The sequence below is a fragment of the Otolemur garnettii genome, unplaced genomic scaffold (assembly GCF_000181295.1).
Source record: "Otolemur garnettii isolate 467f Iridium unplaced genomic scaffold, OtoGar3 scaffold00113, whole genome shotgun sequence".
NCBI lineage: Eukaryota > Metazoa > Chordata > Mammalia > Primates > Galagidae > Otolemur > Otolemur garnettii.
Window position 1 is genome coordinate 4,683,478 of NW_003852508.1, and position 27,366 is coordinate 4,710,843.

The 27,366-nt window shown below is 37.2% G+C and overlaps 2 protein-coding genes across 2 annotated transcripts in view; both read left to right on the top strand.

Moving 5' to 3' along the window:
- CUNH8orf34 (chromosome unknown C8orf34 homolog) overlaps positions 1 to 27,366 on the top strand; it is a 368,384-nt gene that overhangs the window by 285,730 nt on the left and 55,288 nt on the right. The window contains 2 exon segments of the mRNA XM_003797270.1: positions 17,466 to 17,551; positions 22,617 to 22,690. Of these exon segments, the coding sequence (XP_003797318.1) occupies positions 17,466 to 17,551; positions 22,617 to 22,690 (160 nt within the window).
- LOC100967121 (heterogeneous nuclear ribonucleoprotein A1-like) lies at positions 3,460 to 4,410 on the top strand. Its single transcript, XM_003797253.2, has one exon. It carries the CDS (start codon positions 3,460 to 3,462, stop codon positions 4,408 to 4,410), a length of 951 nt encoding a protein of 316 aa, XP_003797301.1.

A 27,366-nucleotide genomic window follows, 5' to 3' on the forward strand; every position in this document is an offset into this window, starting at 1 on the left:
AATTTTGACTTTTCTTAGACCATTTCAAAATAAGAATCAGAATTTTTGAAGAATGTATTCATTATTCATCACAAAAGTTAGTGCATGCATTGTTTCATTAAGTCTATATTTTCAAGGGACAGCATTGGAGTTTATCTCCTCTTAATAATTTTCTTTAGAGTTTTAAATATAATCATCTATTTTCTCATGGAAAATCAGAAATCCCATAATGTCTAAGTCATGCCATATGTGAGAAAAATACATGAAATCTGAGAAAGAATAACTTATCATTTGAAACGTGATGATTACACAAAAATAAATAAATTCAGGCATATTAAAAAACCCACTGGAAAACTCCTATCTATAGACTATATCTGCTTACTAGTGCAAACCAATTTTAGTTTTCCCAAACCAAAGCAACCATTAGTAGTTTCCCAAAAGCAGAGAGGAAAAGTTTCGCTATAAACAAATTATGAGATCATTTTTTAAACATTTCAGATTAATATGAGCATATAGATACTTAGGTTACATTGTTTGGGTTTGTTAAGGTAGAGTCCAAGTGGTAGTTGTGCCCCTCCCCCAGGAGGTGTGCCATGTACCCTTGTAACATTGTGCTTGTTAGGTGAGAGCACACCAATCTCCCTCTCGCCCCTCCCTTCTATCCCCCACCCCACGTGCATTTAATTGTGTTTTTCTCTTGTGTGGGTGTGTATTTGTTCATCTACTGGTTTCATATGAATATTGAGTACCTTGAACTATTGCTTTTCCATCTTTGTGATACTTTACTAAATGGAATGTTCTCTAACTCCATCCAGGTAAATACAAAAGATGTAAAGTCTCCATCTTTTTTTTTTTTTAAAGGCCAAATAGTATTCCATGGTATACAGGTACCATAGCTTATTAATCCATTCATGTGTTGATGGGGACTTGGTTTGAGTCTACATCTTGGTGATTGTGAAATGAGCTGTGATAAATATTCTACTGGAAATTTCCTTACAGTAAAATGATTTTTTTTCTTTTGGGTAATGTCTAGTAATGGGATTGTGGTATCAGATAGAAGGTCTACTCTTAGTTCTTTGAGGATTCTCCATACTTCTTTCCAAAGAGGCTGTATTAGTTTTATGTGATCATTTTGACAGAGTAATTTATGTGCACATTATGCAAAATAAATTCTAGACTAAAGATAGTTGAAATGTAACGAAGTAGTATTTATGTTCCCTGGCAAGTCAATGGTTGTATTTCTTCTTTAAGAATATGTTAAAAGATGAATTATCTTAATATCTTTGTGCTCGATTGACTTTTCCAATTATGCAGACATTTGTATTCAGTGTTGTCCTTCTTGTTAATGGAATAAAAAGAAGCCTTTATCCTCTCCATCATAACCTCCATGATTCTGCATAATTAACAATTTCTAAACCCATCTTGTTTTCCAGATTTCTCACCTTGCTTATCAGGAAATTTAGGTATGCTGTCCAAATGCTAATAAACAAGGCAATTTAATATTGTGAGATTTAGAAAACCATGCATTATCTAAGTTTGTATTTATCACACAGGATTATGTTAAACATAAACTTAAACCAAGCTTCCTGCCCTACAACAAACTTAGAACCTAGAGAATATATCAAGCTGGAAGGCAGTGGTAAGGACATTCAGTTAGCTACTGTTTATTGCCTTTCATAGACACACTACTATATTAAAGCAGTGGAAAAGGAGACCAAATTATGTCTGTATGCTTAAATTTCTAACATTCTGCTCTGGTCTATTGGAACATGGCAAGTGTTAACATAGAATCATGCATTTGGAAAATAAGGACAGAGTTCTTACTACTGTCATGTATTCTAAAATCAGAATTATCTTTTTCATAAGTTTAGGAGAGATGCTTTGTAAGTACTTTTGTATTTTTTTCTGACAATTCATCTGTCAATCTATCATCTATTTCTATTGTTCTTTGAAAATGAGATCATAAAAATGTGCTGTTTTTGCCACTTGATTTTTTGTTTAATTTATTGTGACTTAAGTGGCACAGATAAATGAACAGATATTTCTCTACATTGTCTTTTTGATACTGAACCAGGTCTGTTCTACAGGTGGCACAGTAAGACACTCACTGTGGTGACAGGTTTTGCAAAAGAGAGTTTATTCACAAAGCACCTAACCCAGGAGATGGGAGAACAGATCCCTGCCTGTCTGAGGATAGGGCTTAGAGATATTTAGGGTCAAGAAGTGGGGTCGAGTGAAAGGGGAAAGGTGATTGGAAGTGGGTGAAAATTAGGTAATGGGATTCTGCCCAAGAGTAATGGAGCCACACAGCTCTACATAAAACATGGGTTTAGAAAATGGCAGCATTTGCATAATCTGAGGCTGAGGTCTTTGGCCCTCTGATGTCAATAGGCCATTCTTCTTCCAGCACCCATGCAAGCCCAGTTAGAGTTGGTGGTCTCCACTGGTTTGAACTAGGTAAGAGCTGTCCTCTAGTTCCTGAAAAACTTTAAGGAACAGTATTCTAGTGACCCCCCCCCCCGTAGATGTTATCTATAGGAAGGCTAGTGGGAGCTTAGTTATATATTGTTTGGCCATATGACTTTTAGCTATGCAGGTTTTAAGATCAACTAGAAGTAAATGATTAAAAACCCAAGCAAGGTAGAGGAAGTGCTTTTACAGTGTTGGTGGGATTACAAATTAATCTAGCCTCTTTGAAAAGAAGTATGGAGAACCCTCAAAGAACTCAAAATAAACTTTCCATTTGATTCCACAATCCTATTACTAGGCTTCTATCAAGAAGAAAAAAAATCCATTTATCATAAGGGCCTTTGCACTAGATTGTTTATCACAGCTCAATTTACAGTTGCTAAGACGTAGAAACAACCCAAGTGCCCATCAACCCAGGAATTGATTAATGAATTGTGGTGTGCATATACCATGGAATACTATTTAGCCATAAAAGGATGGGAATTTCACATTTTTTGCATTAACCTGGATAGAGTTGAAACATATTCTTCTTAGTAAAGTATCATAAGAATAGAAAAGCAAGAATCCCATGTACTCGATACTAATATGAGACCAGCAGATAAACTAATACATGCCCATTCAAGAAAAAACTCAATTCAATTCAAGTGGCGGGGAGAGGGTTGGTGTGCTCCCACCTAATGGGCACAATGTAAGGGTACATAGCACACCTCCTAGGTGCAGGACACAACTACAACAGGGACTTTACTAACAAAGGCAATCATCAGAACTTAATCATTCGTATACTGATATTAATCTGAATTTTTTTTTAAAAAAGCAGCTCAGTTTGGTTGTCTTAATCAGGTGAGCCCTTGGTTTCATTTTCTTGTTGTTGGGGACACTATTTTATATGTGTCTCCATTATTTTTAACCAGTCCTTTACTTATTTGGTTAGTTTCTTAAATACAGTAATGGCTTTCTGCCTATGGACGCTGCCGAGGAAGCATCATTAAAGCCTCTCTTCCCACCACCATCATGTCTAAGTCAGAGTCTCCTAAAGAGCTCGAACAGCTGCGGAAGCTATTCATTGGAGGGTTGAGCTTTGAAATGATGGAGAGTCTGAGGAGCCATTCTGAGCAATGGGGAATGCTCACAGACTGCGTGGTAATGAGAGATCCAAACACCAAGCGCTCCAGGGGCTTTAGGTTTGTCACATATGTGACCGTGGAGGAGGTGGATGCAGCAGTGAATGCAAGGCCACACAAGGTGGATGGAAGAGTTGTGGAACCAAAGAGAGCTGTTTCCAGAGAAGATTCTCAAAGACGTGATGCCCACTTAACTGTGAAAAAGTTCTTTGTTGGTGGCATTAAAGAGGATACTGAAGAACATCACTTAAGAGCCTATTTTGAACAGTATGGAAAGATGGAAGTGATTGAAATCATGACTGACCAAGACAGTGGCAAGAAGAGGGGCTTTGCTTTTGTTACATTTGATGACCATGATTCTGTGGATAACATTGTAATTCAGAAATACGATACCGTGAATTGCCACAACTGTGAAGTAAGGAAAGCCCTATCAAAGCAAGAGATGGCCAGTGCTTCGTCCAGCCAAAGAGATCGAAGTGGTTCTGGAAACTTTGATGGGGGTCATGGAGGTGTTTTTGGTGGAAATGACAACTTTGGCCATGGAGGAAACTTCAGTGGCCATGGTGGATTTGGTGGCGGCTGTGGTGGTGGTGGATATGGTGGCAGTGGAGATGGCTACAATGGATTTGGTAATGATAGAAGCAATTTTGGAGGTGGTGGAAGTTACAATGATTCTGGCAATTATAACAATCAGTCATCAAATTTTGGACCCATGAAGGGAGGAAATTTTGGAGGCAGAAGCTCTGGCCCTTATGGTGGTGGCGGCCAATACTTTGCCAAACCACGAAACCAAGGTGGCTATGGTGGTTCCAGTAGCTATGGCAGTGGCAGAAGGTTTTGATTATTCCCAGGAAACAAAGCTTAGCAGGAGAGGAGAGCCAGAGAAGTGACAGGGAAGCTACAGGTTACAACAGATCTGTGAAATCAGCCAAGGACAGTGGTGGCAGGGCCTAGGTGCTACAAAGAAGACATGTTTTAGACAATACTCATGTGTACGGGCAAAAAACTCAAGGACTGCATTTGTGACTATTGTATAACAGGTTATTTTAGTTTCTGTTCTGTGGAAAGTGTAAAGCATTCCCACAAAGAGTTTTCATGTAGATTTTTTTTTTTGCACCCATGCTGTTGATTGATAAATGTTAATAGTCTGACCATGATGCTGAATAAATGTGTCTTTTTAAAAAAAATATGTTGTATAAAGTTAGTCTATTCTGAAACCATTTTGGTAAACTTTCCAAAAGTGTGAAGCTGGAATTCCTTCAGGGTGATGCCAGGTTCTATTTGAAATTCATTTGCAACCTGCTTAGGTGAAGAAGCCATTGTCTTCAGAAACCTTGGTGTAGTGGAACTGAGGGTTACTGTTGTGACCTGAAGCTCACCATTTAAAGGGATCATCCTAGGAAAATCATGGAATTATTGGTTATAAAGGTGATTGTTGGCATATCCTATGCAATATATCTAAATTGAATAATGGTACCAGACAAAATTACAATGAGAATAAAGCTTGTGTATCTACCATTGTCATGTGTAATCAATAAACAATTTAATTCTCTTGAAAAAAAAATACAGTAATGAATAACATTTCTACTTAAGGTAAATTCCTAAAGAGGAATTGATAATTCAAAAAAGATACGAAATCCACTGAACCCATGTCTATTCATATATCTATAAATCTAAATTTACATCTATAATTATGGCTAAATTGTTCATCATCATTTCATAATCATTTGCCCCCAAATCATGTTTTTAAATCTTTATGAAGCTGTAAGGTGAAAATGTTCTACATCATTTACTTTTTCTACACTTTTCCTTGATAATACTAGATTTTCTTTATATGTGGTTAAAATTAGTTCCAATGTGTTCAGTTATTATTAATTTGCTTTGTGTATTTTAGTGTTATAAAGCTCAGCTAGTAGAAATTCCTAACAATTATTACAACACCATTTAAAGCCTTCTTTTCTCTAATTCTTCTTTTCCCTTATGTTAAATATGACTTAATTTTTCTCAGCATTTTCATAGCATATTTGTCTTGATATTTTGACTTTTAACATTTGTTTATAATCTAATGTCAGATGTAGTCTAATATCAAATAAACAAGTGACCTCATTTATTTTATACTGAGTATATTTTGTAATTTGTTAACCATTTTTTGTACTTTAGTATTTCTTGAAATTTTCTTTCATTTGCTATATTTCTTCTCTCCTAATTTGTAATCTCTATAGCCTGTTTTATTTCCATAGATAGTTATGGTTAAGACCATTTATTAAGAACATACTTAAGTTTGTATTTGTTGAATTATTAGAAGCAGTATCATTTACTTCTCCTGTAGATGTGGGAATTAGAATACTTAGATTCTTCCCACCTTCCTCCCATTTTTTTCAGATCTTGTACAGTTTATTAATACTAAAATGATTATTATGTTTTCCCCCACTCATGTATTCTTGGCATCAATCATAGTGTGTGCATTCTGATCTTTGACTATGGTTGTTAAAATTATAGACTTAGTGTTATTTGTATTCAAATGATTTCATTGCTCTCCCCTTGTCCACTAATTTATGACTGACTTATGAATTTCTGCATTTTGACTCTTTCTCTTTGCACCATCCCAGGGAAGTTTATCAGTAATGGTGGATGGAGGTTGTAGAAGTTTGGACTGAATATCCAAGGACATCTTTCGCTTGACTATAGTCAGGTCACTTGGCGTTGGTTCAGTGTGGGAGCTATCCACTTACTAATGTTTGGCAGCTAAAGCAGCTCCTAGTGGAGAGGTCCCTATCCCACAGACTGCCCTGGCTCTCAGCCCACACTTAATCCTCTGGATTAAGGGAATTTTCTTCCAATTCAATATAACCTAGGGGCGCGCTTTTTGTTTGTTGCCTTTGCCACCAGCTTACCTTACTAAGGTTGCAACCTCAGGACACAATTGCTTTAGGCCTCTGAGGGAATCTTTTCAGATTTTTCCTGTCCTCTATCCCCCATCATTCCTAATTAAGCAGAATTCGATGAGGTTTTCGGGACTTTCTTTATTTACTCTCCACAACAATGTACAGCTTTTTAAGAAGTTTGGTTTTTGTTTTTTTTTTTTTTTTTGAGACAGAGACTCACTCTGTCACCCTGGGTAAGAGTGCTGTGGCATCTTCATAGCTCACAGCAACTTCAGACTCTTGGGCTCAAGTGATTCTCCTGCCTCAGCCTCCCTAGTAGCAGGACTACAGCCACTTGCCATGATGCCTGGCTCGTTTTTCTATTTTTAGTAGAGACAGGGTCTTGCTCTTGCTCAGGCTATTCTTGAATTTGTGAACTAAGCCAATTCTACCTGCCTCAGCCTCCCAGAGTGCTAAGATAACAGGCATGAGCCACTGCCCCCAGCCCTCTAAAGAAGGTTTGATATAAGGCTGCCCTGATTTGTTCCTTTTTGCTGATTCCATATCTAGTAGTAATTTCTCAAACTTCGTGATGCTGTGTATCAGTGGTAGCATTCTCTCAGTTGCCATCTGTGGGCAGATAGAGCCCTGCTACAATCTCAGCTTTCTCTGGTACGAAGGAATATTTGGAATATTCAGAATATTCAGCATATCTGAAAATGTCAGTGTAGATCTTCTAGTTGTAGCAGCTTATTTTTATGTATCTTAAATCCTGTGAAATGCAAAAAAAAAAGAAAGTAAGGAACTGAAATCTTCTTACTAAGGTAGCTCAACAGCTTGTCCCTTCCAGGGTCACAGTGTAGAATTGTTCAGAAGTGTTGTTTGCTTTTAACCTGCAGAGAAAAGGAGAGAGGTTGGCGATATCCAAAAGAAGTCAGCCATCTAACAGATGTTTCCAAGGGATACACAAAAGTGGGGGTGTCTCCCATCGGTGACAAAGGCCTCAGTTTCAGTTCGGTGAAGGGGTCTCTGATTAAAGGAAGAAACGTGTTCTAAGAAGAAAGAAAGCTTTGGTGACTTTTCAGAAAGATGTTCTGGCTCCACACACAGTTCCATTTTTCAACCTGCTAGAAGTCAGACCTTTCAAAAGATTCCTCCCAGCTGCTGCTGAGCTCGATGTCTGCTGACCAAGCGATTCTCCGAGTGGGGCTCAGTGTGCGGCGGCCGACGCTCACGTAGCAGCAGACTCAGCGGTGGAACCTCAGTGAGATTGAATCATAACATAGCTGGGGAAAAAATTGGGTGTTCAGCTAAAAGTCAATCCCTGGCAAGTTAGAGAAAGAAAAACACCAACCTCCTCTGGCTGAGTGTCCCCTGTGTCCGGCCCTGCACGCCTGGTTCAACACCACCAGCGTGGTGAGGAGACATGGAAACGTCTGTTTCCTTCCACAGCTACATGATGGGTCTCCACAGAGGTGGTCTCGCACCAGCAGTCCCAGCATCACATAGAAAACTAATAGAAACACAAATTCTCGGGCTCTCCCAGACATTCTGTGGTGGAGGCCCCTAATCTGTGTTCCAAGAAGTCCTGTAGGAGATTCCCAGGTGCATTAAAATTTGAGAACCAGTGGTCCATAGCGCCAAATGAGGACCTTAATTGCCTACTTCCTAGATTTTCAAAAGAGTCTGCTCTAGGAATAGTGTCAGGTTGAATGCCCACCCACAGCTCACCAGATCTTTTGCAGACATGAAATCCGGCTGGAAAGGAGCATAATTAACAGTTATTCTGAAGGAAGCATGCCGAGTCCAACACCCAGGCCCGCCTCTAGCTCAGACCTTCCATGTTTGGTTGCTTTCTCCTGGAGTTTCCTTAGCTCCAGAGCATACCTGCAATTTGAACCAAATCTTTGTTCATGACTGCCTCAGATTTCAGGAATTTGGGGATGTCCCCATGGTTGTCCTTTGTGCACATATTCTGTCCAGGGTGTGTGAGCTGGTAGCCCACATTCTGATCATACCTGCCTAGATAATCTGGTTGAGTTGCTCCCAGGTATGCTAAGAATTGATCTCACTCCATGCCTCGTCCTTCGTACCTGATTTTATGTTGACATTTTTACATTTGAGTTGAGGTAAAGCAGAAGAGACCAAATCCCAAACCTATCTATTCTCCCTGTGTATTTTTCTTAGATTTGATTTTAAAACCCTCAGGCTTCTGCCAGAAAAGTAATTAGCAGTCCAGATAAGAGGGCATCTATGCCAAGTTCATGTCTGCCACAACACAGATATGAGAAAACTATAAATTTGATTAGTACTTGCAGATCGCTTGCAGGCCCATATCTCACTTTCAGAAGATAGGAAGTTAAAAGGGAAATTTAATAGAAAAGAACATGGCTTTTATCTCTATGTCACCCATGAATTATTACATTTAGAGGTGAATGTTCAGAGGTTCTTGTGAATGGGGGAGAAAACTCAATGAGCAGCATTTAAGGAAAGTCCTCTGGTGAGGGAGGATGTTATTCTACCCCCCTGTGCTCTCAGGAAAATGGTGTTTCCTCTCGGTACCTGGTTACTTAGCCTATAACATCAGCAGCCAGAGTCAAGCAAGAGCAACAGTGTCTGCAGATGAGCACTAGGAAAAAAGGATCGAAAATGATATCCAAAACTAAGACAGGAAATCTGGGTACCATTGAAAATTTTCTCTTGGTAAAGGACATCCTGGGAGGTTCAAGAGATGCTAAGAGAGGATCTCAGAGACAGTATTGGGGCCAGGACCGGAGTCAGCAGACCGTTCAGCAGAGGGCTGAGCTGGAATGATGAAAGATCAAAGTGGACAGAGAGGTGGAGGAAGTGGGCTTGGGAAAGAGCGTGGGAGGAAGGACATCCTTGAGATCTGGGTCTTACAGAAGAGGGAGGCAGAGTTTCACAGGGCAGGAAAGAAAGGAACCCTTCAGATGCCGAGTGAACTCAGACAGCCATCGTTTGAATTAGAAAGTTACGCTGGGGACCACACATGTAAAATAATATTCAAGGCCCTGATGGTGTGAAGAGTATCAGGCCTGGTCTCCGACTTCAGGAAGCTCCCAGAGTAATCGGAGACATCACACAAATCCGCACTGGTCTCAGGCCCAGTTACAGGCTCAGGCTTGAGGAAGGGCTTTGCCTTCAAAGGCCCCCAATAAATTTTTGATGTTGGTGACAATTTTGACTTTTTTAAGGCTTCAAAATTGAGTGAGTGACAATAAGTTGTTAGAATTTTCCTCAAAAAATAAATCTGGAGAAACATACTGAAATCTTAAAATGGAAAATTAACATTTAGAGAGAGGCTTAGAAGTAACTTGATGACTGTTGTTATGAAAGAGGCTTTGTGAATGAAAAGCAGACTTCGGAGGGGAAGAGAAGTTAATTTTCTAGCCCTTTGAAGAAAATAGTTCAAAATTTCTTCAAGCCCCAACTGTTTCATGTGGTCCCCTGATCTAATTGACATTTATTGGGATTTACTATTTATTTTTCAGTGAAACAGAATATCATAATATTCTAAATAGACGAATTAAATAGTAGCATGTCATTTTGAAGTCCTTTGTGGAGATTTTAGAACCCAGAAAGGGCAAAGCTCTCCTCACAGCTCCAGACAGCCTGTTCAGCATCTCCACATCTCTCTCTACGTTTATTTTTGTCCATTTACGCTTTTATTGTTTATTTATTTTAATTTTTGTTTTTTAGCTCAAAGGTATCAATTAGCATTCTTGCCATTCTAGAATCAGGCAGCGTTGCGTTCCACAAAATAAAATGTGCTCCATGAGATGCATTTTAACCTCCACCATGCCTCAAACGACATTCCATTTATGCCCACCAAATTTCTCTCAGTTTTCCTTGTCTTGGCCAATAAATGACAACACGATCACTTGCTCAGCGAAAAGAACTGGCAATGTTCTTTTCCCTCCTTTTCTCTCACCTCCAAAGTCTAATTGATCAGACATGCTGTTGGCTCCAGCTCCAGAATTTATCCAGAATCAGTCTGCTTTTGGCCACCTCCAGCATTGCTACCCTGAGCCAGCCACACTCACCTTTTATGGAGACAGTTGCAATAGTCTCCGGAGGCAGCAGTCCTCACCTTTGGCAATAGGAACCCGTTTCATGGAAGACAAAGACAGTTTCCCAGGATGGGGAGGTGGGCAGGGGAAGGTTTCCGGGTGATTCAAAGGCGTTATATTTATTGTGTAATTTGTTTCTATTATTATTACACTGTAATATATAACAAAATAAATAGACAACTCACCATGATGCGGAATCAGTGGGAACCCTGAGCTTATTTTTCTGTTAACTAGACAGTGGCATCTGGGGGTGATGGGAGACAGTGGCAGGTGAAGCTTCGTTCATTCCCTGGCTGCTCAGCTCCTGCCGTGCAGCCTAACGGGCCCTGGACCAGCATCTGTGTGTGACCTGGGGGTTGAGGACTCCAGTTCTAAGAGTCTCCAGGCTCTGTGCCAGCCCCTAAAGTCTATCCTCAAGACAACAACTTAGAGCCAAAATCTGATCACAGTGCTCCTACTCTGCAGACTCCCCAGTGGCTCCCCCTCGGGGAAGAAGCCCAGCTAGCTCATCATCACAGATCCTGCTGATCTAGCCGCAGCCACCTCTCTGACAGCGTACCCTGCCATTTATCTCCTAGTTCAATCCACTTGAGTCGTTGGCCTCACATATTTGTATTTGCAATTCCTTCTGCCTGGGTTGCTTCCTCTCCCACTTCTTCAAGTTTCTGTTTAAAGATTCCCTTCAAGGGCAGCCTTCCCTGGGCACACTCTCCAGAGTCACACGCTACCCTTCCTCCAGACCCTCCCTGGGTGCCTTGGGTGTTCACCTTGCCTTCCTTTAATTTTAACCAGATTTCTTATCCACACCCAATTCTGTATGTTGTACTTGTGTGGTTACCATCTCCAGTCAGTGTAATGGAGGGCATTTGGTCCCTGTGTCCCCTACTGTACTCCCTGTACCTGGGGAAGATGCTCTCACAGACCCTCCTTACTCCCAGCTTTTTTGGCTCCTCTACTGCTGGATTCTTGCCTAAATTCTCCAAGTACACTCCTATGTTCCACCATTCCAAAGGTGAATATTATGCTTTTAGCAAAGCATTTTATCATATCAGGCATATACTCCAACACTTTCACAGCGTCCTGCTAGGGGAAGTCTAATTTCTCTTGTTTGGTTTGCAAGATCCCCTCCGAACTCTGCTTACTCATCGTGACATTTTGTTTGTTGTTCTCAATATGCTTCTTTCGCTGATGTGATTAGCTCATTTTTATATGCCTGGCGTTCTCCTTCTTTTCTTCTCTTTTTCCCTTTTATTATCTTTACCCCCACAGGGGCTTCTTTGTCCACCTGAGCATCTCTGTCACATTGCCGCTCTTTCCCTGGTGTACCCTGTCTCTTTTTCTCCACCTAATCAAATCTGAAGACCTTTTCAAAGCCAGCTTGAGTATGACCTACTCCAATGAAGTTTCTCTAGTTAATTCAGATTTTGTTTACCATCTCCTCTGGATTTCTGTATAAATTACAAATGGTAGCTTGGCATCTATGTTCATGTATATAATAGTACATCCAATTCAGTCTGCTTTTTAGATATTGTTTTCTTCCTGAAATTATTCAGGGGATATGTAGGTATACGTGTGTGTGTGTATCTGCATGGTAACATAGAGAAAGATGACTGCTCATGAATCTAAAATTTGAATGTCACTAGTCCATAAAAAAATGAAGAATTCACTTATTTGAATCTTCTCTCATCTATCACATGGCTTAACTGGATTGACACCTAATACCAGGAAAAAAACCAGAAAACTATGTCTCATTATTGGGTGTTTTGAATTTTCTGTTAAAAAGCATAAAAACAAAATGGCACAATTCACCCTCGCTCTTCTCTGTCTGCTTATACTATTCAGTACTCTCTCCTCAGAGTGCGCTAGCTGTTGGTAGAGAGTTTTTCCTGTTCCTTTGGGGCTGTAGTTGGCTTCTGCTTGACTCTGTTTTCAGTTTCCTTCTGTTTCCTTATACAGTGAAACACCAGCATCAGTTGGATCTCAACATATCACCCAGCAAGCAAAATTAACTACTCCTGTTACAAATCTTCTTTAGTTCTATTTTCTAAGACCCACAGACTTTTCAGCAACATTTATTTAACAAATACTTGTTGATAGGCTCTTTGATAGTCTGTGTGGACACACATAATAAACTGGGCAGATACACAGTTTCATCAGCTTATTCACCATTAAGACTAAGTAAGTTGAAGGTGATTAATGATTTTTGAGATGAAATTTACTAATATTTATAACAGTATTTCCTCTAGCCAGATCTCACTGGCCAGTATAAAATTAAATCTGATTCATTTATTTTAAACTCAAACACTTTATCAGCCCCACATGTACTCCATTTCAAATACTCTCTGCCTCATCTCTTCTTGATGACTATTTCTGCACTTTCTTCAATCTGTGGCAACCAGCCCTGTACGGGTGCAAGCTTCAGCATCTCACTTCATCCCAGTACCTTTTAGATCTTAATTCCTGCCCTGGGCTGGCCAGCGGTAATTGTTTAATTACAATTTAAAATATGGTAAAACAAGTAAAAATTTTTGCCTTTTCTTGCTCATTCTATGAACCAAACTCCTATATTATCCATTCAGTGTCTTTACTTTCATTTTGCATTCCCTTATCAGCATGTAAAGATTTGCATAAGCACTAAGACTTTTGGAAGAAAAACTTCAGAAAAGAGGAGAATATAGAATGAAAAGCTAGAAATAAGCCTAATAACAAAAGGTGGTATTGGCATATTCTGCTGGAGATAATAGTACCATGACACAAAACCTTAATAACAAAATATATGCAAAAAATTAAAAGTAGTTTGGAATTTACAGAGTATAAAATCCATGGTAGAATATTCAAGATGATGAATTTGCAGGCATAGGTAGACGTTGTGTAATGGAGAACCTCAAATGACTCGCTAAGGAAACTGTAACTCATCTTGAAGTAATGAGAGGCCAATATAAATGGTAGTTCTTAAATTCTTGTAAGTCAAGGATTATTTTGAGGACTCGTTAAAATTACTCTCTTTCCAAAAAAGATCACATCAACCCAAAACTCTTCATTCAATTCACTGTGAATTATTGTGACTTTACCAAAGCCTGTTCATGAACCCACTAATAAGACTCATGTTAAGACCTTTTCCACTAGAGTACTTAAAATAGAAGAGTAATGTGGTTGGATTTGTGTTTCAAACATCCTGGTAGTCATGTGGAAAATTGGCTTTTTGAGGACAAATTTCAAAGCAGGGATATATGTGAGGAAACTACACACAAATCCAGACAAATCGAGATGAGCAGTCATACTATAGCAATAGTATAAAGAAGTGATGATGCAAGAAATTTCTGTAGGAAGGATGATTTGCAACACTGGAATTGATTAGCCATGTGCAGTGAGAGTTAGAGGGATAATGAAAGTGAGCTTGCTTTTGGACATGTCGCCTTTCAGGTGCTTATAGCACATACACAAGTAAAGTGTCCAGCAGGAATTTGGGTACACTAACCTTGAGCTGAGGATTCAATATAAAGATGGGCAAAAATTACCCTATATGTGGCTGAAACTGTAAGAGTGGATGAGATGATTCAAAGGGAGATGCAGAGTGAGAAAGGAAGGGCCTTGGCTAGAACTGAGAAAAAGTAATATCATTTAAAAGTCTGCGTGATAAGCCTTTAAGGGAGATTGAGAAGACATCTTCCTAGATGTAGTCAGATATGCAGGAGAGGGGAGCCACAGAAGATGAGTGCTGACGGCCTCAAGACACAGTCTGAAAAGCTTCCTTTGTGTATGGCACTTGGAAAGTCAGGAAGTTGTGCTGTAAGAGGTGTTCTGCACAAATCAAATTAAACAGGCTGCATAAATCAAATTAAAACAGGCTGAGGAGGGAATGAAATCTGGAAGTAAAGGCAGTGCATGAAGAATATAGGAGTTTGGCTCATAAGACAAGCAAGAAAAGTCAGCAGCTAGATATTTTAGATAATTATGGGACGGACCTTTATTTAAGGTTTAAAGAGAAGTGAACTCTTTTATATCCTCTGGGAAATACTACAGGAGATGAACAGGATGATTACTGGTGGTGGGGTGGTGGTGGATGACATAGATTGAGTCCTAGGGAAGGAGAGACGACGATGAGATCCTGGCCACCAGTTTAATGGATGGTCTCAGCCTTATGTGTGGCAAAGAGCCCGTCACCCCTGTTTAAAGCAGAATAGTGATGAATATGGGTCAGAAGGAAGATAATTCTGGAGTGGTGTGTGAGGGCAAGTTGAAGGTCTTTACTCCTAATTACACAATCAGTTTTTCTGGGTGACAAAGAATAGAGGTGATAATTATGAAAACACATTGAAAGGAATAGAAGAAAGACAACCATTTAAAGTTTAAAATTGGAGACCATTGCCTTGTACCCACTGATCCTACAGTAACGATTTCCTTCTTGCTCACAAGCCCACATACAGAAGAGAAGTGAACTAACACAGGGTTGGGGTCTGATTGGGAAGGACTCACAGGAGGACAGGGTGCCAGGAAGCTGAGGAATCATTGAGTCTCTGAGCAGGGGTAGAAGGGAAGCAGGTGGGAAGATACGGGGAGGAAACCAAAGAAATGGAGATCTATTTTGGTCTGAAGAGAAAGTGTTGAGGAGAGTAAGGTTGTGAAAGAGCCTGAAGGTGGCGAATTTACTGTCACAGACTAGAACACTGGGTTTATAGATTTCTTACATGAAGTGACTTTGAGTTGTCTGTTCTTGGGTAAGGGAAGGTGAAGCAGAAGGGAAGATCTCTCAATCTGCAGAGGTCAAGGGACCTTGAGACTTGCGGGTAGATGTATGTGGACCCAAATATCATTCCAGGTAGTAGTGAAACCTGAGTTAAAGAAGAAAACTTTGAACCTGAGCAAAGATTGTTCAGCACAGAGAAGAAAAGTTAATGTACATCATATAATCCTGTGTTATCTGAGGTTGAGGGGTCAGGTATCCTCTGCTGGACAGGGAATTTTGTAGTCTTAGACATGAAAATGAATGCAATATTCATAGGGGAGAAAAGAATTTCAGTTATGACAAGGAGAGCAGGGAGCATTCTGTTTTGGGGTTGAAAATAGAGGTGGTGCTGTGTGAATTACTCTTGGGCAACTTTGGCAGAGCCCTCAAAGACAGCAGAGCCATGAAGCATTCTGAGGTGAAAATGATGCCAAGTCCTGGCAAACTCAACTCTTAAGGTATCTGGGGGGCAGTGTTTGGACAAAGATGAACCAGCTTCAAGGCCACCCAATTTGTTGGGTGTTTACTCACGGCCATTTGTCTCTTCAGCTTGGCTAAATTGAAAGCTCTGTGAAATTAGGGACACTTATAATTTCTTTGTGTCTCTACAACATTTGGCTTATAATTGTGCATACTTAAAAAATTATAGCATAATTTTTATGTCTTGTTTCTTTCTGTCTTTGTTAGAGATTTATTTTCCTTGTGCGATTTTTAACTTAAATACACAAGTGTGTTGGTGCTCATTGTGAATTTTTGATAATAATAATTTCAATTTATACCTTTCAATATCTCATGTTCCTTTATGTTTTCCCTCTTTGATGATTTTGATAGAATGATTCTGGACAAAGAGAGCTCGAAAAAGAATATTTTATTACTAAACATTAAAGCAGCTCTCCTCACTGAAGTAAATAACATGAATACATAGTAGGGAAGATTTGAGAATTACGTAGGCAACTTATCTCTTTATTTAAAAGTGGTGTTGTTTTCAAAGTGAATTTTAAAAAATCTAAAAGTATAGAACCACACAGAGCTGACTCCAAAGTGCTACAACTATTGGGAAATTCTTTTGGCCATTCTTTAATGATGTTATAGAGTAAACAACACAGTTTTATGTATAAAATGTAATATGTAGGTATCAATATGTGATATGTAACAGATATGCAGAATTTAATATTATAAAAATTAAAATATGGGTATAATTCATAATATTTATGATTACACAGAAGGAAAAAGACATGCTTGAAATTACAAAAGTTAAAGGAAAGTTATTGTGTGATTCTGCTGTGGTATATAAAAGCAAAGCTATCAAATAGTTGAGAATAATAAAATGTTCGTCCAGTACAATTGTGGCTTGTATTTTTTAAAATCTTAATTTTCTATGTCACACATTTATTGATATTCTCCTCCGAGGACCTGAGTAGGAAAGTTAAGAGCTTTGGTAGAAACTTTCAGCCTCTGAATTGTTTGATGTACTGTCCTCCAACATGAGCAGAGCTGGGTTTACTTTGTTGTTCTTAAACAGGGTTCCAAAATGTTCTTCCTTTGCTAATGTGGTTTCAGAGAGTGACATAAACCCAGAGTTGAATTGGATATTGCTAGTCCAATTTTCCCAGTATAAAGGTGAGCATAGGAAAGCTCAGAATGTATTGTTGTAAAAGTACCTACACCATCTTCCTCTGCAGAAGAAGACCCAGTGTCTGTGAGAACCTGGGCAGTCTCACACATTACAGATCTGGGTGTCCACTGGAAAGACTTAACCTTGACTCACAGGGCTTCTGTAGTTTGATTTGGAGAACTGTGTTTGACATCATTCTGTGGAACCTTGAACACCATCTCCTGAATCCTGGACCCAGACGTTAGATGGTCATGCTGTGACTCCTGTTTTCCTTCCATTTGATTCTCCTTTGTAGTTTTAGGGAAAACATTTGCTAATAAACCTTTCTCTGATCAGGCTGAGAAGAAAAGCAGATCCTGCACAGACCAATCTTGCCCTGCATATAAGAGGAAATGTATGTAATAAAAGAGACTTTTCCTTCAAGGTTAGAAAAGCAAAGGTCCTATTCTGCAATCGCTTTGATAAACTTCCATTTCTACTTTGAAGAAGCATATCTGATTTTGGAGATTAGAAGTTCACATTCATGTCCCCTGTAGCATGTAGCTCATCTTTCACAGTTGAACATTATCACAGGTTTCAGTGACTGTTTTCGTTCTTTAGGCTTCAAGGAGACAACATGGTAGAAAGGACAGAAGAGACATTACAAATACTTCATTCTCCAGATGAAACGATCCCAGATTCTTTAGGTAAGTTGAAATACAACAATAGTTATTAGAGTTTGTAGTGGCACTTCAAGATTAAAAAAAGGAGAAAGAAAGGAGGAAACTAAACCTGGTAAAATCAGTGGAATGCTAGTAAATATTAGCAACTGTTCCTCTAGGAGAGGAAGCCCTCGTTTGTAGAGATTGGTGATTTCCATGGTATAAATGCTCCCACCCGGGCTGATATCAAACAGCCAACCTGACATGGCCGTGGGTTCTCTCAGTGTGGTGTGAACATGTTTAACTCACCTCTGAATGAACCTTAAAAGCTGATTGAACAAAAGCAAGTTATAGATGGCTATTTTTATAAAGCTTGACGCAAAAATGCTAAATAATGTATTCTTTAGGAAAAATTATGTAAAGTCATAAAACTACATTTAACAAAGGGAATGATAGACACCAAATAGGGTTTGCTCTCCAGGAGAAGGTTTATGAAAGTTACAGGAAATGCTGTAACTCTTAAGTTAAGTGGGGTCAAAAAAAAAAGTTAAGTGGGGTCTTGGGATGTTTATTTGTCATTATGCTTTGTGAAATAAATATATCATATATTATGTTTGCATAAGAGGTAGAAGTTTACATCTCTTGTATTTGTATATATTTACATATATACTTTTTAGTATGTCAAATATTACCTAATAGCCATAAAAATAAAGTGCTATGGGAACATAAACCAATGCCCGTGTAGCATAGTACAAAGAAGTGATAAGTGTTTATACGAACTCAAATTTATAGTACTGATGATGTGGCATGTTCCTATGATAGACTTTTAACTCTGACAGTGAATGGTGAGCATTGTGAGAACAGCAGTATGAAGGACCTAGGCTGACCATTCCTTGACACTTAACTTAGCGCTTGATGTAGCCTGAGTTCTCAACAGATATTCTTGCCCGTGACCCTTAACTGAGGCCATTTTTCTCTGACTAGCATTAAGTTCTTTTTCCTCCCTTCTGCCTGTTCAGGTCCTCTGCTCTAAGATGAAGTTAAGAGCGGCCTGCAGGAATGCTTCCATTCTCTAAGCCCCTAATTGTTTTTGAATTGCTTCTTGTGTGTTTGTTCTTGTCACTTCAATTAGATTATATGCTTCTGGAAGTTTTCTTGGGTTCCCCATCATGCCCAACACAAAACCAGGCACAAAACAGATGCTATTTAATTACTTGTCCATTAATGTTAAAATTAGATCAAAACTACTCCAATCCACTAAGCTTTACATATATATCCTTCATCAATTACATTTACGTACATAATGATAATTGTAAAGATCTAAATTTCTTGGGAAATTAAACAGTATATCAGTAATATGTTGACTATACTTTGTCCACTGGAAAAATTATATTCATTAAGTTTAAGCTTACATTAATTAGTTCATTAAGCATTCATTAGATTTAAGTTTTGTTGAAATGCTTACATCCCACATTCTTTGCATTCAGATATTGGTACTGCCTAATCAACAAATTGCACAATATGAATTTCTAGTTTAGTATATATTTTTCTACTTAAGTTAGCCAAATCACTAAATCCAATAATTGAGTATTATTGGCATTATCCAAATGCACTAATGTGATTTTTATGTCAACTGTGTATCTACATTGAAACTTGTTCAACAAACAAATATTTCGATAAGTAGGAAAGAGTTTGTGCATAAAAATTATGTTTTGATACAAGCAGTGGAGGTAAAAATGAAAGCAGCACTAAGTTTAATGAAGTTAAACATTATGATAAATGCTACAGATTTCCAGGTTCCAACCAGTCAACTACGGGGGCCATTTCTAGTCACATGCTTTCAGAAATGGTTAGATTTTTGGCAAAATTACTTTATCCTTTCATGTTTTAGTTTCTTCTTTTCTAAAATGAGGCGACGAGGAGACGATAAACTCTATAATTATTGCCAAGTTTAGAGACTCATTTCCCACCCATCCATGTGTGACTTTTTTTTTTGAGATACATTCTCACTCTGTGCCCTGTGTCTTGGCATCACAGCTCACAGCAAAGCAAAACTCTTGGACTCAGGCAATCATCTTGCTTCAGTCTCCCACGTAGTTGGGATGATAGGCACCCACCACCATCCCTAGCTAATTTTTCTTTTTTCAGTAGACATGGGGTTTCACTTTTGCTCAGGCTGTTCTCAAACCCCTGAGATCAGGCTATCCACAAACTTTAGCCTCCCCTACATGTGATTTTAAAAACCTCAAGGACATAACCACTTATGTGTTGAAATTATGTATCCTTACAAAACAAATTGCTCTGGAGTAGACAGTGAAATAGTGTACACATGTGCCCCCACGAATTCATTGTTAATAAGCAAAGTACTTAGAGCGTCAAAAAATGGAGTTTATCCCTCTGAGCATTTAACACTAAGGTTTTGTTTTTATGATGTCTATTTCCCTGACTAGCTTGTTAGATTGATATCTAATTATTAGATACGAGCTATTGAGCAGGGTCCATTCAATTTAATAACTTTAAAAAAGGGTCAGATATGTTAAAGCTCAAATACTCTTGCAGTACTTTATGGTTGTTTTTTAATGCCAAGCTAAGAAGACATTACCATCTTATAGATCTCACTGGACATCAAACTAATAACCTGTGAAAAATTCAACCCAAACAGGAATAGAACAGAACGTAAACTATAAAAAGTTATCAATACTCTTTAGAATGTTCTTTTTGTTAAAAAATTTATATTGTACTGCATTCAAGTAAATTCCATTAGAGAAAAAGTCAGAGAAAATTATCTTGTTTCACCTGTTTCAAGAGCACTAGGTAGATTGGCATGTAGTATTTGTTAAGTAGGTGAACACACAAATATACACATACAATAAATGGATGAATGAATAAATTAATTCATAAATAATCAAACAGAATGACAATACTTCTTAACTACTCACTGAAAGGTCCTTGAGAACCCACTTACAGTCTTTCTAACTTAAAAAAATCCCCAGCAAATCCACAGAAGGGTGGATTTACCTGTCCTATATATGAAAATAATTTTCTTTGTAATATAGAATAAAATATTTTCATGTAATTTATTAAGTCAATATCCTACTCAAGAATTTCAACACATAAAACAGAAAAAATGAGTGAGGATTAAAAGTATAGTAGCATCTATTGACCGTTTTGTAAACTATAATTCAGCCTTGAAGTCCTTAAATTATGGTTAATTTACATTGAAATCTAAAGACTTTATCTGTTGTCACCTTCACAGCTGAATCTTAGGAGATAGGGGTTCAAGTATTCTTTGCAAGTGGATTAATATTTTGAACTTGGTTATGGTTGGTTAAACCATAACCATGACCATTTTCATCATCTAACATTATTTTATCAACTAAAATTTCTTTTACTTTTTAAATGTATGTTCCAAATCAAAACCTGAATTTGCATCTAGATCGGTGGTTCTAAACCTTCCCAGTGCCTCCTAAGGCCGCGACCCTTTAATACATTTCCTCATGTCGTGGTGACCCCCAACCATAAAATTATTTTTGTTGCTACTTTATAACTGTAATTTGGCTACTGTTATGAATTGTAATGTAAATAACTGATATGTAGGATGTATTTTCTTTGTTACAAAGGGGTCACCACCCACAGGTTGAGAACTGCTGATCTAGATAAACTATGTGCCCTGGGATTTAGGAACTTTTCTTCTTTAATATATAATTCTGAATTAGCAGGCATAGAAAGAGCTCTATGATTCAAAAACAATGATTATGGATTTGTGCAAGTTTTCTATTATCTCCTTGGTCTTTGGTGGCCGTTAAGGTCTTAAAATTTTAATGTTCTGGTTTTCTTCCCAGAGTACACATTTTATGTAACATAAAAATCTGTCTCCATATACACATGAATCTACTTTATTTATTTTTTTTTTTTGAGACAGAGTTTCACTTATTAGCCCTCAGTAGACTGCTGTGGAGTCATAGCTCATAGCAACCTCCAAATCCTTGGGCTTAGGCTGTTCTCTTGCCTCAGTCTCCCGAGTAGCTGGGACTATAGGCACCGGCCACAATGCCCGTCTATTTTTTTGTTGTAGTTTAGCTGGGGCTAGGTTTGAACCTGCCACCCTTGGCATATGGGGCTGATGCCTTACCCATTGAGCCACAGGCACCACCCTATACACATGAATCTAAAGGAAAATCTTCTGTAGGGATTTAAATAAGTCTCTCAACTATTAATAAATATAAGACATTGATTTTAAAATCCAATGATTTAAAATACCTTCCTCTTAACTGATTTTTTATTTATCATTTATTTATTTATTTATTTAAAATTAATTGTTTTTTATTAAATCATAGCATTGTACATTGATGCATTTATGAGGTTCAGGGTACTGCTTTGATATACAATATGAAATGTTTACATTGAACTAAGTAACACATCCATCACTTAACTGATTTTTTAATCTGAAAAAGGAGTTCAAACTCAGCCAAGGAAAGTTGACAGTCTGTGACATAGATTGTTTCTAGCTGCCCTGTGGATCTACTCCTGTCACAAAATTCCTTATAATCCATAGAAATCCTGGTGTTATCATTAATTTAATTTAGCAGACATATTATTTTATTTGCATATTTGAAAGTCACTACTTAGCCACCCCTCCATTTATTCAGGCTGAGTATTTGCAACCTCTTCCATGGTATGTTAAAATGGAAAATCCATCACCATTTAATTTAATAATATGCACCCTTCTCTGAATTCTTTTCAGAACTTTCCATCCCATGTAAAAGAGAATAGAATAGAAGTAAAATTATGGAGCTTGGAAAAAAGCATAATTGATGGGTAAAACAAATAAATATAAAATTGCAAAACAAAAAAGAATGTGAAATATAAATAATATGCTAACAATTAGCTAAGGAATATGCCCCCAAATGTTGCTTTATTTGCGTAACTATAGCTCTTGTACATTCTTGACTATTTTGTGTCCTTCTACATTAGAAATACTTATCATTTTTCAGAATTTCTTTAAGCTAAATGAATATTGTTTTGTACTCTAACACATAAACACTATGATTTTTCCAACAACCAGTTTATGTGACTATAATATCTTTATATTTAAAACAAATAAAACCAGATTCTTTTCCTGGGACTGAAGCTCTAATGGAGGAGGGTGAAAAGTTTGAGAAGGCATCTCACTTCACAGGACCTGTAAGTATATTCATCTACTTATTTTTTTAAATCTCTAAAATCAATACGTATTGCTGATCAGAAGTCTCAAAGGAATAGGAAACAGCAGTCTTTAAATGAAATAATATTTTCAGGTGTACATGTTGTATTCCCACATGTCACACAGTAAGTGACCGTCTGTATTACGGGTCTACAGCAAGGCAGCCTGAAGCTCTTTCGGTGGTTGGGAAGATATGAACCAGATGGGAGAAGTTAAGTCCTGGTGTTATGAGCTGTTTGCTTGTGCCTATGAATATTTAAAAACATTATGAGCTGACATTTTAAACTTCCATTAGGTCAATTATACAAATCTTGGTAGAAAAATAAATGTTTGCATATCTTCAATGTTTGCCTATTACTTAAGCATGCTGTTTTTAGGTGTGAAGTGCTGGAGATATTTTTGTGAAACTGTTTCTCTTCAGTAGAGAATGTTAGGAGGAAACCATTAGGATTATTCTTTTTTTCTTTTTTGATTGTAAAACATATTTTTTTTATCTAATCACTTCTAATGATAATTGTATTGTAAGACAAATCACAGATGCACAAAAAATAAATATTTTAAACACATTCTTCCTTGCCATTCCCTTTTGTTGTCTATGGGTCCTCTACAAAATTCCTTTCTTTGAATTATCTTAATAATTACATTATAAAAAAAACTTATATTCATTGAAAATCTACCTTCTTTTTTCCCCAAACTATCTTGATTATACCTGAACCTTTAATTTTCCTTATGTATCATTCCAGTAATTTTTCTCAACTTCTGCAAAACTCAAACAAAAATCCGATTGACATAATATTTGAACCTATACAGCTAGACAAAAGGAATAAGCTTTATAGCATTGGAAAATAGTTACAGTTAATAATAATAATATATAGATTCGAATAGCTAGAGGGATATTACATGTTTCTAAATAAAGAAATAAAAAATATTTGGTATGATGGGTATGCTAATTAGCCTGATCTGATCACTATAGCGTATATATTACACCACTATGTACCCCATAAATAGGCTGAAAATTTTTAATGCAATTTTAAGTGATAAGAATAAATACAAAAGAATCTGAAATCTCTACATATGTTCTAAATATAGTTTATATAAGATTCTGAGTTACTACAAAAATGACTAATGCAAACTTGCATTGTCTTAAACATAATATTTGATGGGATCTGTATGATTATATATTCTCTATATTAGTTTGCCAGGATTTCTGTAACAAAGAAGCACAGACTGGGAAGCTTAAACACAAAAATCTATTTTCTCCAAATTATGGAGGAAGCAGTCCAAGATCAAAGTGTTGGCAGGGCTGGTTTCTTCTGAGGTCTGTCTACCTTGTAGATGGCGGTCTCTCCCCTGTGTCTTCTTATCTTCTTCCCCATGTACATGACTGTGACCTAATCTCTTCCTATCACCAGTAATGCATCACCAGTGCCCCCAGGGACACTGGATTAACATCCAACCTAATAACCTAATTTAACTTCATTGCCTCTGTAAAGATCTTATCTCTACATACATTCTGAGATAGTGGGGCTAGGACTTCAGCATATGAATTTTAAGGGGACATGTTCAGTCCATAATACTCTGTGATGAGGTTACATTACTTGAAAAATTATTTAGATCATAGGATTTAATTAAATTATATTTTTTCAGTGTAGTTTATAATAAAATTGATTTTAAAAATTATTGGTGAAATTAATGTATCTCTGCTTGTATGTTATTTTCTTACTACATTTTCCTCAACTCTACTGAACATTTTGCATTTCCCATCTTTATTTTTTATGTAGTACTTCTGATCTCTAGTATGCTGTTACTCATTTGTTTCATTTATTGCCCACCTGTTTACTGGAATATAAGGTGTAGAAGGGAAAGAATTCTTGCCCTTTTTGTGTTTCCTCTTCTGCATCCCCAGAAGAGCATCTGGGGATTATAGTAGGCCCACACTTCATGTAATTTGAGTGAAAGATGTAGCTTAGTAATAATTTCTCACCATGAGATGAAAACTATATTTTCTCTTATTATGAAGTGACAGAATCTTAGACATAGAAAGAACCCTGGTGACCATCGGGTTTAGCATTTCCTCTTCCTTTCCAATCTGCAGTCACAGCTCCATCCAATGCATGGATCCACTCAGTTACTGGACCAAGGTCCCAGAGCTGAAAGACCAGTGATGTCAAGAGAGGGCCCTAGTCAATTTCCCTTGTACTGCACATCCTTGACCTTCGCAGTGCTTTCTCGTTTCTTTTAGAGACCATGTATTCCTATTTATTAGGTATTTTCTTCCATTCCTCACAACCATTAGTCCTAATTCTATTCCTGGAGTGATACCTAATCCTCTTACACTTAACTGATGTTCAGATACTGGAAGCCATCAGCATGTCCCATTTGAGAACTTGAATTTTTCAATGTGTTCCTTTAACCAATTCCAGAAAAATGACTTGCTTAGTTGTTCTTTTAACCAAATCTTACATTTTGTAGTTTTCAAAGATTTCAATATCTTTGATGCTCTCTCTGAACACGTTCTTGTTTGCCAAGTCCCTGGAAACATGTGTTATGACACAACCAAATCTAGGGTTCTAAACAATGTTTCCACATTATAGAGTATAATGGGGCATAGGATTGGGACAAATATTATTTTTGGATTATAGCCTATTGCTGCATTACTTTTCTTTTCTTTTTTTTGAGACAGAATCTCACTATATCACCCTTGGTAGAGTGCTGTGATGTCACAGCTCACAGCAACCTCAAACTCTAGGGCTTAAGTGACTTGCCTCAGCCTCCCAAGTAGCTGGAACTACACCATAATGCCCAGCTATTTGTTGTTGTTGTTGTTTAGCAGGCTCGGTCCAGGTTTGAACCTGCCAGCCCCGGTGTATGTGGCTGGCACCCTATCTACTGAGCTACAGGCACCAAGCCAATTTTCTTTTTCTTAAGGAATGTTTTTACCAGTTATAAAAGTTAGTATGTCTCCATAATCTTATGCTGATAAAAGCGTGTTATCATTTAGGTTGTGATAATTTGTCATTCACCGCTTTCTGCAAAGATTTGTTTTATTAGCTGTAAATTACAGCAAAGTTCCTATTTCTGCCCCATTCCTAAATAGGTACTATTAGATTATTTTTATAATTGCTTTCTTAAATCAAAATATAGCCTATCCATAGAATTTGGTTTGCTTAATAATACTTAATAACCCAAAGAATAAAAGAGAAATGAGCTGTATTTGATCAAACATTTCCTAAGTGATTTAAACAAACACTTAGAGATTTTGCTTTCTTTCCATGGTGTTCTTCCTGGGGGGAAAAAACTTGTTATAGGTCAATTTTGTTTGTTTTTGTTGATTTTTCATTAGATTTTAAATTCTTGAAAATTCTCCAATCTCATTTGGTGTCAAATTACCTTTTAAAATTGTTTTGGAAATAAACAGGATAAAAACAACACACAAATCAATGAACAAATGCCAGGACCTTGAACAGGACAATTTCTGGATGGTGACTGCTTTAACTAGGAGAAAAATACAGATTAAAATGAAAATTAATTACATTAGAATAATAATTGAGATGCAAATTCCCTCGCCTTACTCCTATAGTGTTTCTTGGGATGATATTTTTAGTAAATCAAAGAGAAAATTGTGTGACTTTATCTAAATATTAATAAGAATTGGAGCAAAACAGAACTTTTTTTTTTATTACTACAAGGAATACCAAATACTTCAAAATAAATTTTGAGTCATATCCTGCAAAAATATAAACAGGCCACAAATGTTGAAAATCATTTAGAGTAGTTTCAACACATGCTGTCTCTATTTGCTAACTTTCCATGTCGGGTGTTGTATATTAGTAAGAGGGTAACAGACTCTTGGAAACTGTTTTCCTTAGTGGCTTACCCTGTGCTTGGAATATTTCTCAGACATTTTGTGATTATTTAAGTGAAGTAAAGGCAGTATTTAGATTTGGGATTTTATCCTCCCTAAAATAAGCAAGTCATTTTTCTGGAATTACCCTCTCCTCCTCTCTTTTCTGGAAGCCTCTTCGCGTATATACAGGTTGGATTTGTTAGGTAAATCCATTTACTAATAATAAACCAACAGAAGGAAAATCCTAAAAAAGAAAATACCAAGCAGTAGCATTGACTATGATGTTTTAACTTCAGAGATATAATACATACTCTTTTTACATAACTGATTGATGAAAACAATATCAATGCTTTTCAAATTTCATAATTCCTATAGTTTTCTTAATCTTAAAAAGTTTATTTTGATTGAGAAGTATTAAACATATAGGTATAAAGGGAAGATGAAAAGAGAAGAAAGGCATTTACCATTAACATTTTACTGACTTTTTTCCTTGTAAGTTTTTAAAAATTATTTTAGTAATTATTCAGTAATGTCTAGCGCATCATAAAGTGACTCCCACAGATTTTTATGTCATGTTTGTGCTTAAAGTGGAAGAAAAATTGAAAGAAAGACCTCTGTGGACCATATTTCTTAAAAAGCTCAGGAGATACTCCGAGTTACCTTTTTAGGACATTTTCCTTCTGGAGAGTGTTATCTGCTTGGGGAGATATGTAAAATTACCTAGAATAATAATAGTAGGAATGATATTGTATGCTTGCATAGTACTTTTTAATTCTTAAGCACTTTGCATACTTTTTTTTTTTTTTTTTT